Source organism: Ochotona curzoniae, unplaced genomic scaffold, assembly GCF_017591425.1.
Source record: "Ochotona curzoniae isolate NIBS_2020 unplaced genomic scaffold, NIBS_Ocur_1.0 contig_2321, whole genome shotgun sequence".
Lineage (NCBI taxonomy): Eukaryota > Metazoa > Chordata > Mammalia > Lagomorpha > Ochotonidae > Ochotona > Ochotona curzoniae.
In genome coordinates, this window is record NW_024465421.1 from 6282689 (window position 1) to 6295570 (window position 12882).

General features: G+C 58.1%; 1 protein-coding gene across 1 annotated transcript; it reads left to right on the forward strand.

Annotated features, from left to right (window-relative positions):
* The first annotated feature begins 8815 nt into the window (after positions 1–8815).
* Positions 8816–10652, forward strand: LOC121151945 (heat shock protein beta-1). The gene is made up of 3 exons (XM_040973807.1): positions 8816–9599; positions 10122–10185; positions 10338–10652. The coding sequence occupies exons 1-3, from the start codon at positions 9239–9241 to the stop codon at positions 10525–10527; spliced, it is 615 nt and encodes a 204-aa protein (XP_040829741.1). The 5' UTR covers positions 8816–9238; the 3' UTR covers positions 10528–10652.
* Positions 10653–12882: the final 2230 nt, after the last annotated feature.

Consider the following 12882-nt stretch of genomic DNA (forward strand, 5'->3'; position numbering starts at 1 on the left):
TGGGCCAAGGCCACAGCAGCCAGGCCACCTGCATGATGAGAGGTAGGGAAGGGGTGGTGGGGAGGGACGGGCCACAGCTGCATCAGATCCTGAGACCAAATGGAGTACAGACCAGGACATGGAAGAGGAGGGGGATGGACATAAGGGGAGCTGCCGGCTCACACGATGAGTGTTCAGGCACAGGGACCAGGTCTGTGTGTCCCAGCCCCAGGACAGCACAGAGGCCTGACCGACTGGTGACCCCGGTGACCGGTGGCCAAGGAGCCCCAGAGTGGAGCAGAGAGGGCCCACATGGCTCTGGGGGCCTCAGGCTGAAGCTCTGGTCAGGGGAGGAAGTAGCAGTTCCAGTCCTCCTCTGCCGGCTCCCAGCCTCCTCCTTGCTGCCCTCAGGGATCTCACAAAGTCTTCCTTCAGTACAAGGGGCAGGGGCACGATGCCCCAGGCCGGTCGGGGGAGGGAGGGATTCTGGGGTCTGGCGGGGGCTTCTCCTCTCTCCATTTCCCCTCTTTCTTCCGCAGTGCGGACACAAGATTGGATTCCAATAAAACTCTTGGTGCCCTGGTGGCAGGGGGTGAGACAGCGCCTCTGATTGTGGGCACCTGGAAAGTCCTGGGATGAGGGTGGGATGTCCTTCCTGCTGATGAATGAGGAAGACCCCAAGGGAGAAGATCAAGGGGGGGGTCTTCCCTTTCCACCCCACCAGGAGCTAGTGTCCTACCCACACTCACTTCCTGGCTCACTTGGGGAGGGAAATCAACAAGCTGAGACCTCCTGGCTGTGGCCAAAGAGGCTGGAGCCTGCACATCTGCTGGGCCTTCGCATGTGGGGGTGGGCTGAGGAGGGCCACAGGAACGGGCCTTCGGCTTGAGGAGAGCACAATTCAGCAAGCCTGCGCTCTGCCCAGCCCAGCTGGGTGGTCCAAAAAAGGGGATCTAGAGTGGTGGGCTTCCTTTTTTATGTAACGACCACTCCTACAGTATGTTTTGATTTTTTTTTTCTAAAGATGTATTTATTTTTATTGGAAAAACATATACAGAGAGAAGGAGAGACAAAGATCCTCCATCTGCTGGTTCACTTCCCGAGTGGAGCTGAGCCAGTCAGGAGCCAGGAGCTTCTTCCAGGTCTCCCACACAGGTTCAGGGTCCAAGACTTTGAGTCAGCTTCTCTACTGCTTTCCCAGGCCACAAGCAGGAAGCTGGATGGGAAGTGGAGCATCTGAGACATGAACGGGCACCCATATGGGAGCCTGGCATGTGCAAGGTGAAAACTTTAGCCACTAGACTACTGCACCAGGCCCATTTTTAAAAAAGATTTATTTATGCCCCAGAACCTACTCCTTAACCCTCTTCACCCATGGGTTCTCATGGACTTGAGAGGTTTCTAGCCCAAGGTGACAGGCCAAACTGTGGGGTGAGAGTTTGTGGCCTTCTTCAGGTTTTCCAAGGAAATCTGAGTCAAAACAAGCCTTAAAATTCATTCTAGAAGGGAGAAAAAAAGAAGAGGCAAGAGGAGGAGGGCCACGTGTCTGTTTATCTCTAAGGGGAAGAAATACAATGAGGGAAATTGTTAAAAAGTTAGGGGGACACTATGCTAGTCACTGGGTCCCTGCCACTGCTTGGAAGCCCTGGACTGAGTTCCTGGTCCCTGACCCGGCCCCGCCCTGGCTACTGTGGACACTGGAGCTGAAGAGCACAGGGCCGGGGAATCTCACACTGTGTTCTACATAATCAAGCACTTAAAAACACACATAGTGGGGCAGTACGGTGGCCTAGCGGCTAAAATCTTCGCCTTGAACACGTGCCAGGATCCCACGTGGGCGCTGGTTCTAGTCCCAGCAGTCCCACTTTCCATCCAGCTCCCTGCTTGTGGCCTGGGAAAGCAGTGGAGGACGGCCCAAAGCCCTGGGACCCTGCACCCGCGTGGGAGACCTGGAAGAAGCTCCTGGTTACTGGTTTTGGATCAGTGCAGAACTGGTTGTTGCGGTCACTTGGGGAGTGAATCACTGGACAGAAGATCTTCCTCTGTCTCTTCTCTCTGTATATCTGACTTTCCAATAAAAATAAATAAATCTTTAAAATGTATTTCTTTTTATTGAAAAGGCAGATCAGATTTACAAAAAGCCAGGGAACAGGAACTTCCACTTGGTCTCCCACATGGGTGCAGGGTCCCAAGGCTTTGGGTCACCTTCTCTACTGCTTTCCCAGGCCACAAGCGGGGAGCTGGGTGGGAAGTGGAGCATCTGGGACATGAACGAGTGCCTACATGGGATCTTGGCATTTACCAGGTGAGGATTTAGCCAAGTGATCTGTTCTTCCACAACCAAAGATGAGCATAAACTTCAGTCTGAGTCACAGGGTGCCTGCACCGGCCTTGGGGCCTGCTGCTTCCCTTCCTTCAGCCCTCGTGCCGCTTTCCACCCCTCCCACTTAGGCTGTCCCAGTACTGTGTCCACCCACCCACCTCAGCCCCCTGGTCCCACCCACCTCCATCTTGCCCTATCCAAGTCCTCCCACCGGCTCTTGAAATGCCAATCTGGTCTTTCTCCTGCCATGTGCAGGATGGACCCTGCCTGCTGCGCTGCCCGCCCTCGGAGTCCACCACTCCCTTGGCCAGAGTCCCACGACCCCGGTGCAGGGAGCCCAGGGCCAGCTGCCCTGCCCTGCTCACTTCCCTCCTCATTCTGCAGAGCCTTCAGCTGCTCACATATCTGGATTCATCTAGGAACCTGTTCTTGGGCCACACTCTCCATCGCTAAGATTTATTAATCTCAAAGGTAGAGCAATATAGCTGGGCAGAAAGACCTTTCCCCACCCCCCTCTGGGAGGGGAGCTGTACATTTATTTGAAAGGCAGAATGAGCAGGAGAGACAGGAAGAGAGATCTTCACTCCTCAGTTGGCCCACAACAGTCAATTCTGGGTTAAGCCGATGCCAGGAGTCAGGCACTCCATCCAGGTCTCCCACAGGGGTGGCAGGCCCCCCTCGCCCAATACTTGCGACTTCTTCCACTGCCTTCCCTGGGACACCTGCGGCTTCCACATCCTGCGTGGTCGGCAGGGGGAAGCCTGAGACGGCGCTGGCGTGAGGCAGACACGAGAGGGCGACAGAGAAGCGAGGAGCCAGTGGGGCTCTGTCCCTCGGGGCAGGGATAGGCCCACTCATCCCAGCGTGGAAGCCCTAAGCCCGCTTCTTCCCCGTCCTTCCCCAGGACCCCAGCCGGGCCGTTTCCCCATCAGGCCCCCCCCCCCCCCCGCCTGCCTGCGACCTGCTCATCTGTCTGGTCTTGGGGTCCTCTCCTGGGCGCGATGGGAGGCGGGACAGGGCTTTCGCATCCGCCTGGCTGCATTTTCCTTCCCCTTTCTCCCTAGTTGGTTTCCTGCAGCCTCAGTCCCAGGGCAGTTAGCCAGAGGACACGCCCAGTGTGCGCGTTCCTGCCTGGGAGCACGCGTGCCCTGCCTCTTCGGGATGTTTCTGGAAGCCTGACTCAGCTCAAGAATTCAGCGCAGTGGCTCTGTTACCCAGCACCTGCCCTTCCCTGGGCCCCACCTTACACATGTAAACCTTCTCAGGGACCCCCAACCCCCAGGGCTCCCACCCGCAGCACAAGTTACATGCTTTCTAGGGTGCTCTTTGTAGGGATGGGGGACCCACATCCATCACAGGACAGGAACGTGCTATCTCCTGCAGATCTGCGGCCCTACCCACAGCTTTTCCTCACCATCCTGGAATTTGAGCAAAGCCCTTAAGTCACACCAGGCTTAGCAGGGCCCACAGAGAGGAGCCGCCCGCCATAGTTCAGCCTGGGGGTGGTGTCTTGTCCTCCTCAATCAACCTCAACTTTTAAGGAAGAAACAGTTTGGGGGCACTGATCAAGCCTGGTGAGATTGTATCCCAGACCATCACGAGCTGGCAGTGCAGACAGAGCTGCAGTAGGCTTTAGTAAAGGGGAGATGTTTGGGTTCAGTCCAAGGCCAGAGGGCTTAGGGGTCAGAAGTTAGAAAATGATTAACATGGGCCCAGGGTGGCGACCTAGTGGCTGGAGTTCTTGCCTTGCATGTGCTGGGATACCCTGTGGGTGCTGCTTTGTGTCCGGGCTGATCCACTTCCCATCCAGCTCCCTGCTTGTGGCCTGGGAAAGCAGTGGAGCATGGCCTGGGGTCTTGGGATCCTGTACCCGCATGGGAGACCTGGAAGAAGCTTCAGATCAGCTCAGCTCTGGCTATTGTGGCCACTAGGGAGAGTGAACCAACAGCTGAAAGATTTTTGTCTCTGTCTCTTCTCTTTTTAAATCTGCCTCTCCAATGAAAATAGTAAATCTTAAACAAAAAATTTCTAGGGCCCAGCACAGTAGCCTACTGGCTAAAGTCCACGCCTTGAACGCACCAGGATCCCATACGGGCGCTGGTTCTAATCCTAGCAGCCCTGCTTCCCATCCAGCTCCCTGCCTGTGGCCTGGGAAAGCAGTGGAGGACGGCCCAAAGCCTTGGGACCCTGCACCCATGTGGGAGACCTGGAAGAAGCTCCTGGCTCCTGGCTTTGGATCGGCTCAGCTCCAGCTGTTGCAGCCACTTAAGGAGTAAACCATCGGATGGAAGATCTTCCTCTCTGTCTCTGCTCCTCTCTGTATATCTGCCTGTCCAATAAAAATACATACATTTTTTAAAAATTCTAAAGGAAAACAACCTAATGAAATATGGCCAAAGAAGTGCTGCCACCATACCCCATACAAAAGAGGTCTTTAAAAAGTTTGTGGAAGAGGTTGGTACTGTGGCGTAGCAGGTACTGCCAGCATCCACAGGGGCGCAGGTTCAAGTCCCAGCTGTTCTACTTCCCATCCAGCTCTCTGTGAAAGCTCTTGGAAAAGCAGCGGAAGATAATCCAAGTGTTTGGGCCCCTGCACTCACATGGGAGACTCAGAAGAAACTCCTGACTCACAGCTTTGGTTCGGCCCAGCTCTGGCTGTTTCAGCCATTTGAGGTGTGAACCAGGGCACGGATGGTCTCTCTCTGCTTCCGTAACTCTGCCTTTCAAATAAATAAGCAAATAATTCTTTTTTTTTTTTAAGTTTACAGAAGATGTATATTAAGGAAATAATATTCTGGGATGTCAAAAAAATTTTTTTGAATCAAAACAAACATCTTTGTTTTCCATGGACTTTGAGGTGTGCCCCTGGTCCACGCACACACAGCATGGAGATCGTGAAGGAGCCGCTGACCAAGGGGCTGGGGGAGGGGCGGCACGGGAGAGAAACTTGATTCACTGGAAGGAGACTTCGAGAACATCCAGTCCGACCGTCTCACTGTACAGATCAAGAGAATGAGTCACAGTGCTGGGCTCCAGCCAAGGTCACAGAGGCCTGAGGTACCCAGCTCCCCCGCCCCCCAGGGGGCTCTGCTGGACGACCTGGTGGGGTGGGGCTGGCAGAGAGAGGATGGGCCACCCCCCCTTCAGTGGTGCAGGGAGACCCTGGAGACCAGCCAGAACCAAAGGCATGCAGTGGGGCAGGCTGCAGAGTTCTCTTACGAGACAAATCGCAAAGTCTAGATCTTTCCAGAAATCCCTTATGTCCCCACCCCCACGCACTCCAATCCTGGGTCTCAGTAAAGCTGGTGGAATCCGTCAGCTGGCAGGCCTCTCCCGGGAGCCCAGGCAACGGCCTGGAAGACTCCAGCATTTTCTCTGAGGTCTGGCCAGCGAGAGGGAGGGGCTGACTCCCGTGGCTGGGACGGTGTGCGGTGGAGGTGTGGCTGTGGTCTTTACTCTGCTAGAGTGTCCCTCGAACTGAGGACTAAGGGGGATAGAATGGGGGCTCCATCCACATGAGATTGCCCAAACCCTGCAGGGGCCAGGAAGTGGAGGAAGGGGAGGGATGGGGCTATGTCCTGTTCTTTCTGCCCCCACCCCCACTGTTTCTGGAAAATCTCTAGGGGCTTAGAGTTGTTCTATCTATCCCAAGGGAAACAAAACAAAACAAAAAAACCACTCAGGGCCGGGGTGCTGGAGCCAGCCAGGAACGTGTGAACCAACACACCATGGCACCCCTTGCCCAGCCTGGTTATTGGGTGGGCAGTGCAGCCCCAGCCAGCCAGCCCGGTTCATCCCTGTGTTGGATAGAGAAGCGAGAGGCCAGACCTCTGAGAAGAGGCTTTCACGTCCCCCGTGGCTTGATTCTAGGTCTCCCAATCCACAATTAAAGACCCTGGGGGGGTGGGGGCAGGGAGCAGTGCATTGGTTCAACTGGCTAACCCACCAGTATCCCATATGGAGGCCAGTTCATGCCCTGGCTGTTACACTTCCCATCCCAGCTCCTTGCCTGTGGCCTGGGAAAGCAATAGAAGGGATGGCCCGGGCCTTGGGACCCTGCGCCCATGTAGGAGACCCAGAAGAAGCTCTTGGCTTTGAATCAGTTCAGCTCTGGCCACTGTGACCACTTGGGGAGTGAACCAGCAGATGAAGATCTTTCTGTCTCTCCTTCTCTCTGTAAATCTGCCTTAGCAATAAAAATAAACAAATCTTACAGAAAAAACAAAATGACCCTCTGAACGCCAGCCAGCATGCCTGAGCCCCAGGCACCTGCCACGCCCAGTCCCTGGCTGGACACGGACCACAGCTCTGAGTGAGCCGAGCCAGCTGCATGGTTAACCCCGTTTGCAGAGGTCAAAGCATGAGCTCACGGAGAGGGAGGCTCAGATACAGGCCCAGCCCTGCGTGACCCCAAAACCCAGTTTCTCCCTGCACCAACCCTGCTCCCCAACTCCTGCGTCCCCTCCACCCTGTGATGGGCAGGGTGAGCTCTGCATGACCAAGCGAGTCCCATGGGGCACTGGGCCCTTGGTTACCCAATATCTCTCAGCTGGGGCAGTGAGGAGGATGCTCTCCCCCCTCCCCCCACTCCAGCCCTGGCTTTCGGGGAGATGAAGGCAGTGATGAAGATGAAGAAAGCTTTTGTCTCCAAAGCAGACAGGCAGTCAGCTGCTACCACCATTAGCAAGCGTGGCTGGACTGGGCAGGCCCACGCCTGAAGGCACTCCTGAGCACACCTGACAGCTGGTTCCAGGGTGTGGCACCCTGGACTGGGCCCTGTTGGGCAGGCAGGGACGGGTGAGAACTTTGCCTGGCTTCTGATCTCACCCCAACTTTATAGGGCTGGCTGTGCTGGCCAGCAAAGGGTCCGGGGCTTCAGGAAGCCCTGTTTCACTGCCTCCCCACCCCTTGCGTCCCCAAAGTAGCCTTTTTGTGGGTAACTTCACGGCCATGGCCAAGCCCCAGCTTGTGCCCGATGGGGAGCAGGTGGGCGAGGAAGACGTAATGCGTACATTTGTAGGCATTAAGGCGCAGCACGCTAAGCCAGTGCTTGCTGTGCCGGCATCCTATACTAGGGCGTCAGTTCAAGTCTTAGCTGCTCTGCTTCTTATTCAGCAGCCTGCTCTCCCACCTGGGAAGGGTACAGATGGTGGCCCAAGGACCTCGGCCCCTGCCCCCTGTAGGAGACCTGGCTTAGGCCTAGCTGGTGAGGCCATCTAGGGAAATGAATCAGCAGGCGAATGATTTCTCACTTGCCTGCTTCTCTTTCTGCTTTTCAAACGAGTGAATCTTCGAGCGGGAGAAAGGAAGAAAGAGGAACTCAGAGAAGGGAGGGGCCTTCCTGCTTCCTCAGCTCGGCCTAGGGAGTGGGAGACCCCGGGCAGGGGTTGGGGGTCTGGGCAGCAGCACCTGGTTGTGGCTGGGAGGGGGAGCAGGGCAGCAAGGCAGGGGGTGGATGCTGGCTGGTTGGGGGGGGGTGTTTTAGGGGAGACTGGGCATGAGTTTCCTGTTCCCGACCTGCACTGGGGCGGAGGGGAGAGGAAGGCAGGAAGGACAGGAGAGAGATATGCAAGGTTAGGTTACTGCAAGATCCTGGGGTGAGGTGAGGTGGGGGGTGAGGTGGGGGGTGAGGTGGGCGGTGAGGTGGGGGTAGATGGAGCAGGCCCACAGGTGAGCTCCGCTACTTAAATAGCCAAGGTGACCCGTGGCAGAAGGGGAAACTGAGGCCCACCAAGAAGGGCCCTGCCTTTCCCCCACGCCTGTCCCACTGTGGTTTCCCAGCCAGCCAACCAGGGTTGTGAGACCAGAGAGGTGAGACAAAGAGGGAAAGATTTCCCATCTGCTGGTTCACTCACCAAATGGCCACAGTGGTCAAAGCTGAGTTGAAGCCAAGAGCCTCTGAGTCTCCCACGTGGGTGCTTGGTCCCAAGGCTTTGGGCCACCTTCTCTACTGCTCTCCCAGGCCACAAGCAGGGAGCTGGGATGGGAAGTGGATCAACCAGGACCTGAACAGGTGCCCAGATGAGATGCCAGCGCTTGAAGGTGGTGGATTCGCCTTTTAAGCCACAGCGCAGGTCCCCAGCCAGGGTTTCAAAGAGAACAGATACACTGGAGAGCTAAGACCAACACCTGCCTCAGGACCCCTCGCATCCTGGCACAAGGTTGGGGATGGGGGTGCTTTGGGGCTTGGCAGAGGGGGAAACCCCACAAGCTCCACCTCCTTGTCCCTCTGTTCCAGGTAGATGACAACAGCCAAACAAGAGCGACCTGGCTTAGGCCCGAGGCCAAATCTTCCCTGGCATGAAGTCATCGCATTCCCAGCTAACTCCATTACGTAAAACACTTTCCTGGCCAGCTCCCATTTTCCGGATGGGGAGAGTGAGGCCCTGGCAGCCTTATGGGTGGGTTTAGGGACACAAGCTCTGCAGCTTATGGGAAGAACGCGGGGGTGATGGGGACGAGAGGGGGCTCACACACCTTGGGACCCCAGAAGATTTCTGGGGAGCGCCCCCTCCACGGGGGTTCCTCCCAGCTCCCTAATTCCTGGCCCTGCCACTTCCAACCTGCCCTACGGCCTACTGTGCTTGACTGCCCAGGCTTCAGGGCCCTGCCCAGGGCACTGCTCCAGCCCTCAACACCCCCACCGGCCGGGGCGGGGGCGGCGGCTGCGGCTCCACGCATTTGTCTTCCCAAACAAGAGAAGGTTCCAGATGTGGGCAGAACCTTCCCCGCCCCGCCCCACCTCGCCTCTCTGGGGGAGGAATTCAGGGGGCGGAGCGGCCCCCAGCTGATCCTGGCCATTAATAGAGACCTGAGGCACCGCCTGCTAAAAATACCCGGCTGGAGGCCCATAAAAGAGCCGAGGGGAGCCCCCCGGAGTACGACACCGCTCTGCACCCTCAACCCGGACGCAACTCAGCACACAGCTCCGCCAGCATGACTGAGCGCCGCGTGCCCTTCTCGCTCCTGCGCAGCCCGAGCTGGGACCCGTTCCGCGACTGGTACCCGGCACACAGCCGCCTCTTCGACCAGGCTTTCGGGCTGGCGCGGCTGCCCGAGGAGTGGGCGCAGTGGTTCGGCGGCAGCGGCTGGCCGGGCTACGTGCGCCCGCTGCCCGCCGCCGAGGTCCCCGCCGTGGCCGCGCCCGCCTACAGCCGTGCGCTCAGCCGGCAGCTCAGCAGCGGCGTCTCCGAGATCCGGCACACTGCTGACCGCTGGCGCGTCGCCCTGGACGTCAACCACTTCGCCCCCGAGGAGCTGACGGTCAAGACCAAGGACGGCGTGGTGGAGATTACCGGTAAGTGAGACGTGTCCCCCCTATTCCGGCCACCCTGCCACCTCCCCGGGCTTCTCCCGGCCGGCATGGACAGTTGGAAACCAGAAAGCCGGAGCTTTCCCGTGCGTCCCGCCCCGGGCCGCGGCCGCAGGTGCCTTCTCGGCTTTGTGGGACCTTCGTGCCCCCCTCGGTGTCCAGCAGAGCCCCGTACCCACCTCCTCAACCCCAAGGAAGCAGCGCCTTCCGGGAGCCGTCTGTCCACTTCCCCAGCCCCGCTCGGGCACCGCGGCCTCGGGGGCGTGTGCGCCGCTCAGTGTGCGCTTGTGCGCACGACTCCCTCCCGCTCCCAAAGCGCAGACTGGAACTTTCCAGAAGTTTCTGAGGGTCCCGGACACTCAGACGCCCCACCACACTTCCTAAAGAGTTCTCTCTCGTCTGTATCTTCACTGAGCAGGCCGAGGTGGTGGGAGAAATCCTCTCTTTTTCCCCTCCCGGCCTCTGAGCTTTTCTCTGTTCGCCTTCACCCCCCCCCCACCCCCGCAGGCAAGCACGAAGAGAGACAAGACGAGCACGGCTACATCTCCCGCTGTTTCACCCGGAAGTACACGTAAGTCCTGGTCCCACTTTGTGTGTGTCTGGAAGGGGTGACCTTGCGTGGAGTGTCCGCCCCATGCCCCTCCCCCACTACCTGCACCTCACCATGTTAACTCCTTGCTGCCTTTTTTTTTTTTTTTTTTTTTCCTCTCCCGACCTGTCCAGGCTGCCCTCTGGTGTGGACCCCACCCTGGTCTCATCCTCGCTGTCGCCTGAGGGCACGCTCACCGTGGAGGCCCCGCTGCCCAAGCCGGCCACGCAGTCAGCTGAGATCACCATCCCGGTCACCTTCGAGGCCCGCGCCCAGCTCGGAGGCCCGCAGGCCGGCAAGTCCGAGCCGCCGGCGTCCCAGTAGAAACTTGTAGAAACTTCCTGGGCATCACCCCAGCCCTTCCCCGCACCCACTTGTATGCTTTTTTGATACTGTTACCTTCTGGTTTTGCTTGGGGTTTTTTTTTGCAAATAAAGTTGAAAGCAGCTTCTTGCTCCTGCCTCAGATGCTGGTGTTTGGGGGAGAGCGTCACGTGGCGTCGCTGCGGCTCAGGGGCGTGCTGGGTCCAGGAAGGGGGTGGCTCAGGTGTAGCTGTCCCTTTGGGTCCCTTTGTCTGCCGAGAGGAAGGGAGTGGTTGTAACCGGTTAACATTTCCAGGCCAGGTATGGGAGTCCAGCTGCACCTGGAACAGCTGTGGCCAGCACCCCCTCGGGCTGGGGAGCTTTGGGCCAGCTGAGAGTGTCTTCAGCTTCAGTGTTTGGTTGTCCTCCATGGACGGGTAACAATTTCAGGTGATTCTGAGCCAACCCAGACAGCCCCTTGGAGGAGGATGGGTGGCTGCCCTGCCCTTGGAGCCAGGTGCCCACGAGCCAGGGGTGGTGACATGCAGGGACTTTGGCTGAACTGGCCCAGGTAGAAACGACCATCGCCTCCCCCTCCCCCAGCCTCTGCCTAGGTCCAAAGAGGGAGCTAGTCTGGCCACCTTCAAGGTCTCCCAGGAAGTTGGGGGTGTGGCAGTTCCCTGGCAAGATCTGTCACACCCACAGCCTTATTTTCCCAGGACTGCTGCTGGGAGAGACTGGGAAGGGTGTGGAACACAACACACACACCACCACCACGATCATGAAGGGTGTGGAACACACACACACACCACCAACCTATCACCACCCTCCCCCGCCAGCTCCCGTGTTAATGAAAATGGCCCACAGGGATCCTGTGTGTGCCTGGCTGGCAGCTCACGGTGCGGCTGCCACCACTGGCTGCCCTTCTGTCTCCAGTCCAACCCCCTCAACCGGCCACCCTTCTCCTGGGAGACACTCCCACGCTCCCAGCACCCAGGACCTGGACAGTCAGGCCTTTGGCTCTCGCCCCTGGCTCTGTCCAGAGCTGACCAGGCCTGGTGGGGGTGGGCAGGGCAGGCCCCACGGCTGTCTGGGTGTGTTCAGCAAATCTGCCCTGGGGTGCCCTTACAGGGTAATCCTCCGGGAAGAGCTACAGTTACTGCTGCTTGACAGCTGGGAACAGCAGGTCTCAAAGACTGAGACTTGCCAGATAAGGTCCTGGAGGGGGCAGGAAGGGACACCCTTGGGGAGGTGGGGGCGGGATGCCAGGGCTGCAGCTGAGAGCCTGCTGCCTAGGGCTGCTCTGGAGACCCAGGGGGCAGCCCTAGATGGGGAGAGCTGCCCAGTGTGTGTGTCGGAGGGGGGCATCTCGGGCCCATGGTCTAGAACAGGTAAGGGTCAACAGCCTGCAGTGGTCCAGGGCCAGTCCCTAGAAGTGTTGGAGGTCCCGAGCCCCGCCTAGGGGCACAGGTGAAAGGACTGGAATGCCCTAGAAAGTTACAATGGTTGGTGCCCACTAGTCCTGCCTTGGCCACCTGGAGGAAGGGGACTGGCCTCAGAGGACATGTTGAGGGGGTATTTTCTCTTGGATAGTTGAGCAAGGGCTGGGAAGCACACACATGCAGCCTGTGTGATGAGCGGACTCCCATTGACAGGTTTGGCTAGGGGACCAGGCCAGATCCCTGCTGCAGAAAAGCTCCCAGGGGAGACAGGTGTGTGAGGCATGGGCCGGGCGGGGGCTAACGTGGCCCCCCAGGACAGGGCAGGGTCACAGAGTGCAGGTGGGGCAGCAGAAGAACCTCTCCATCTGTCATGTCACCCATTCCTTGTCCGTGGTTCCCCACCCAGCCTGTGACCGAGCTCTCAGCGAGCCAGCCTGGGCAGACTGTGGCCTTGGCTGCTAAGAGGCAAATTGCTTCCAGGTCTCGTCATCCGGGCATGCTGGGCCATGTGTGATGCCAGCATCCAACAGGCAGTCCCGGCTCCTCCACTTTTTTTTTTTTTAAAAAGAAAGGTTTATTTATTTTTATTGGAAAGTTAGATATACAGAGAGGAGGAGAGACAGAGAGGAAGATCTTCTGTCTGATGATTCACTCCCCAAGTGAGCGCAATGGCCAGTGCTGCGCTACTTTGAAGCCAGAGGCCAGGAGCCAGGAGCCTTTTCCGGGCCTCCCACATGGGTGCAGGGTCCCAAGGCCTTTTGGCTGTTTTCTGCTGCTTTCCCAGGCCACAAGCAGGGAGCTGGATGGGAAGCAGGGCCACTGGGATTAAAACCAGCGTCCATATGGGATCCTGGTGCGTTCAAGGTGAGGACTTTAGCTGCTAGGCCAACGCGCCAGACCCCTTCCTCCACTTCTTGAACCAGCTTGCCGCTAAT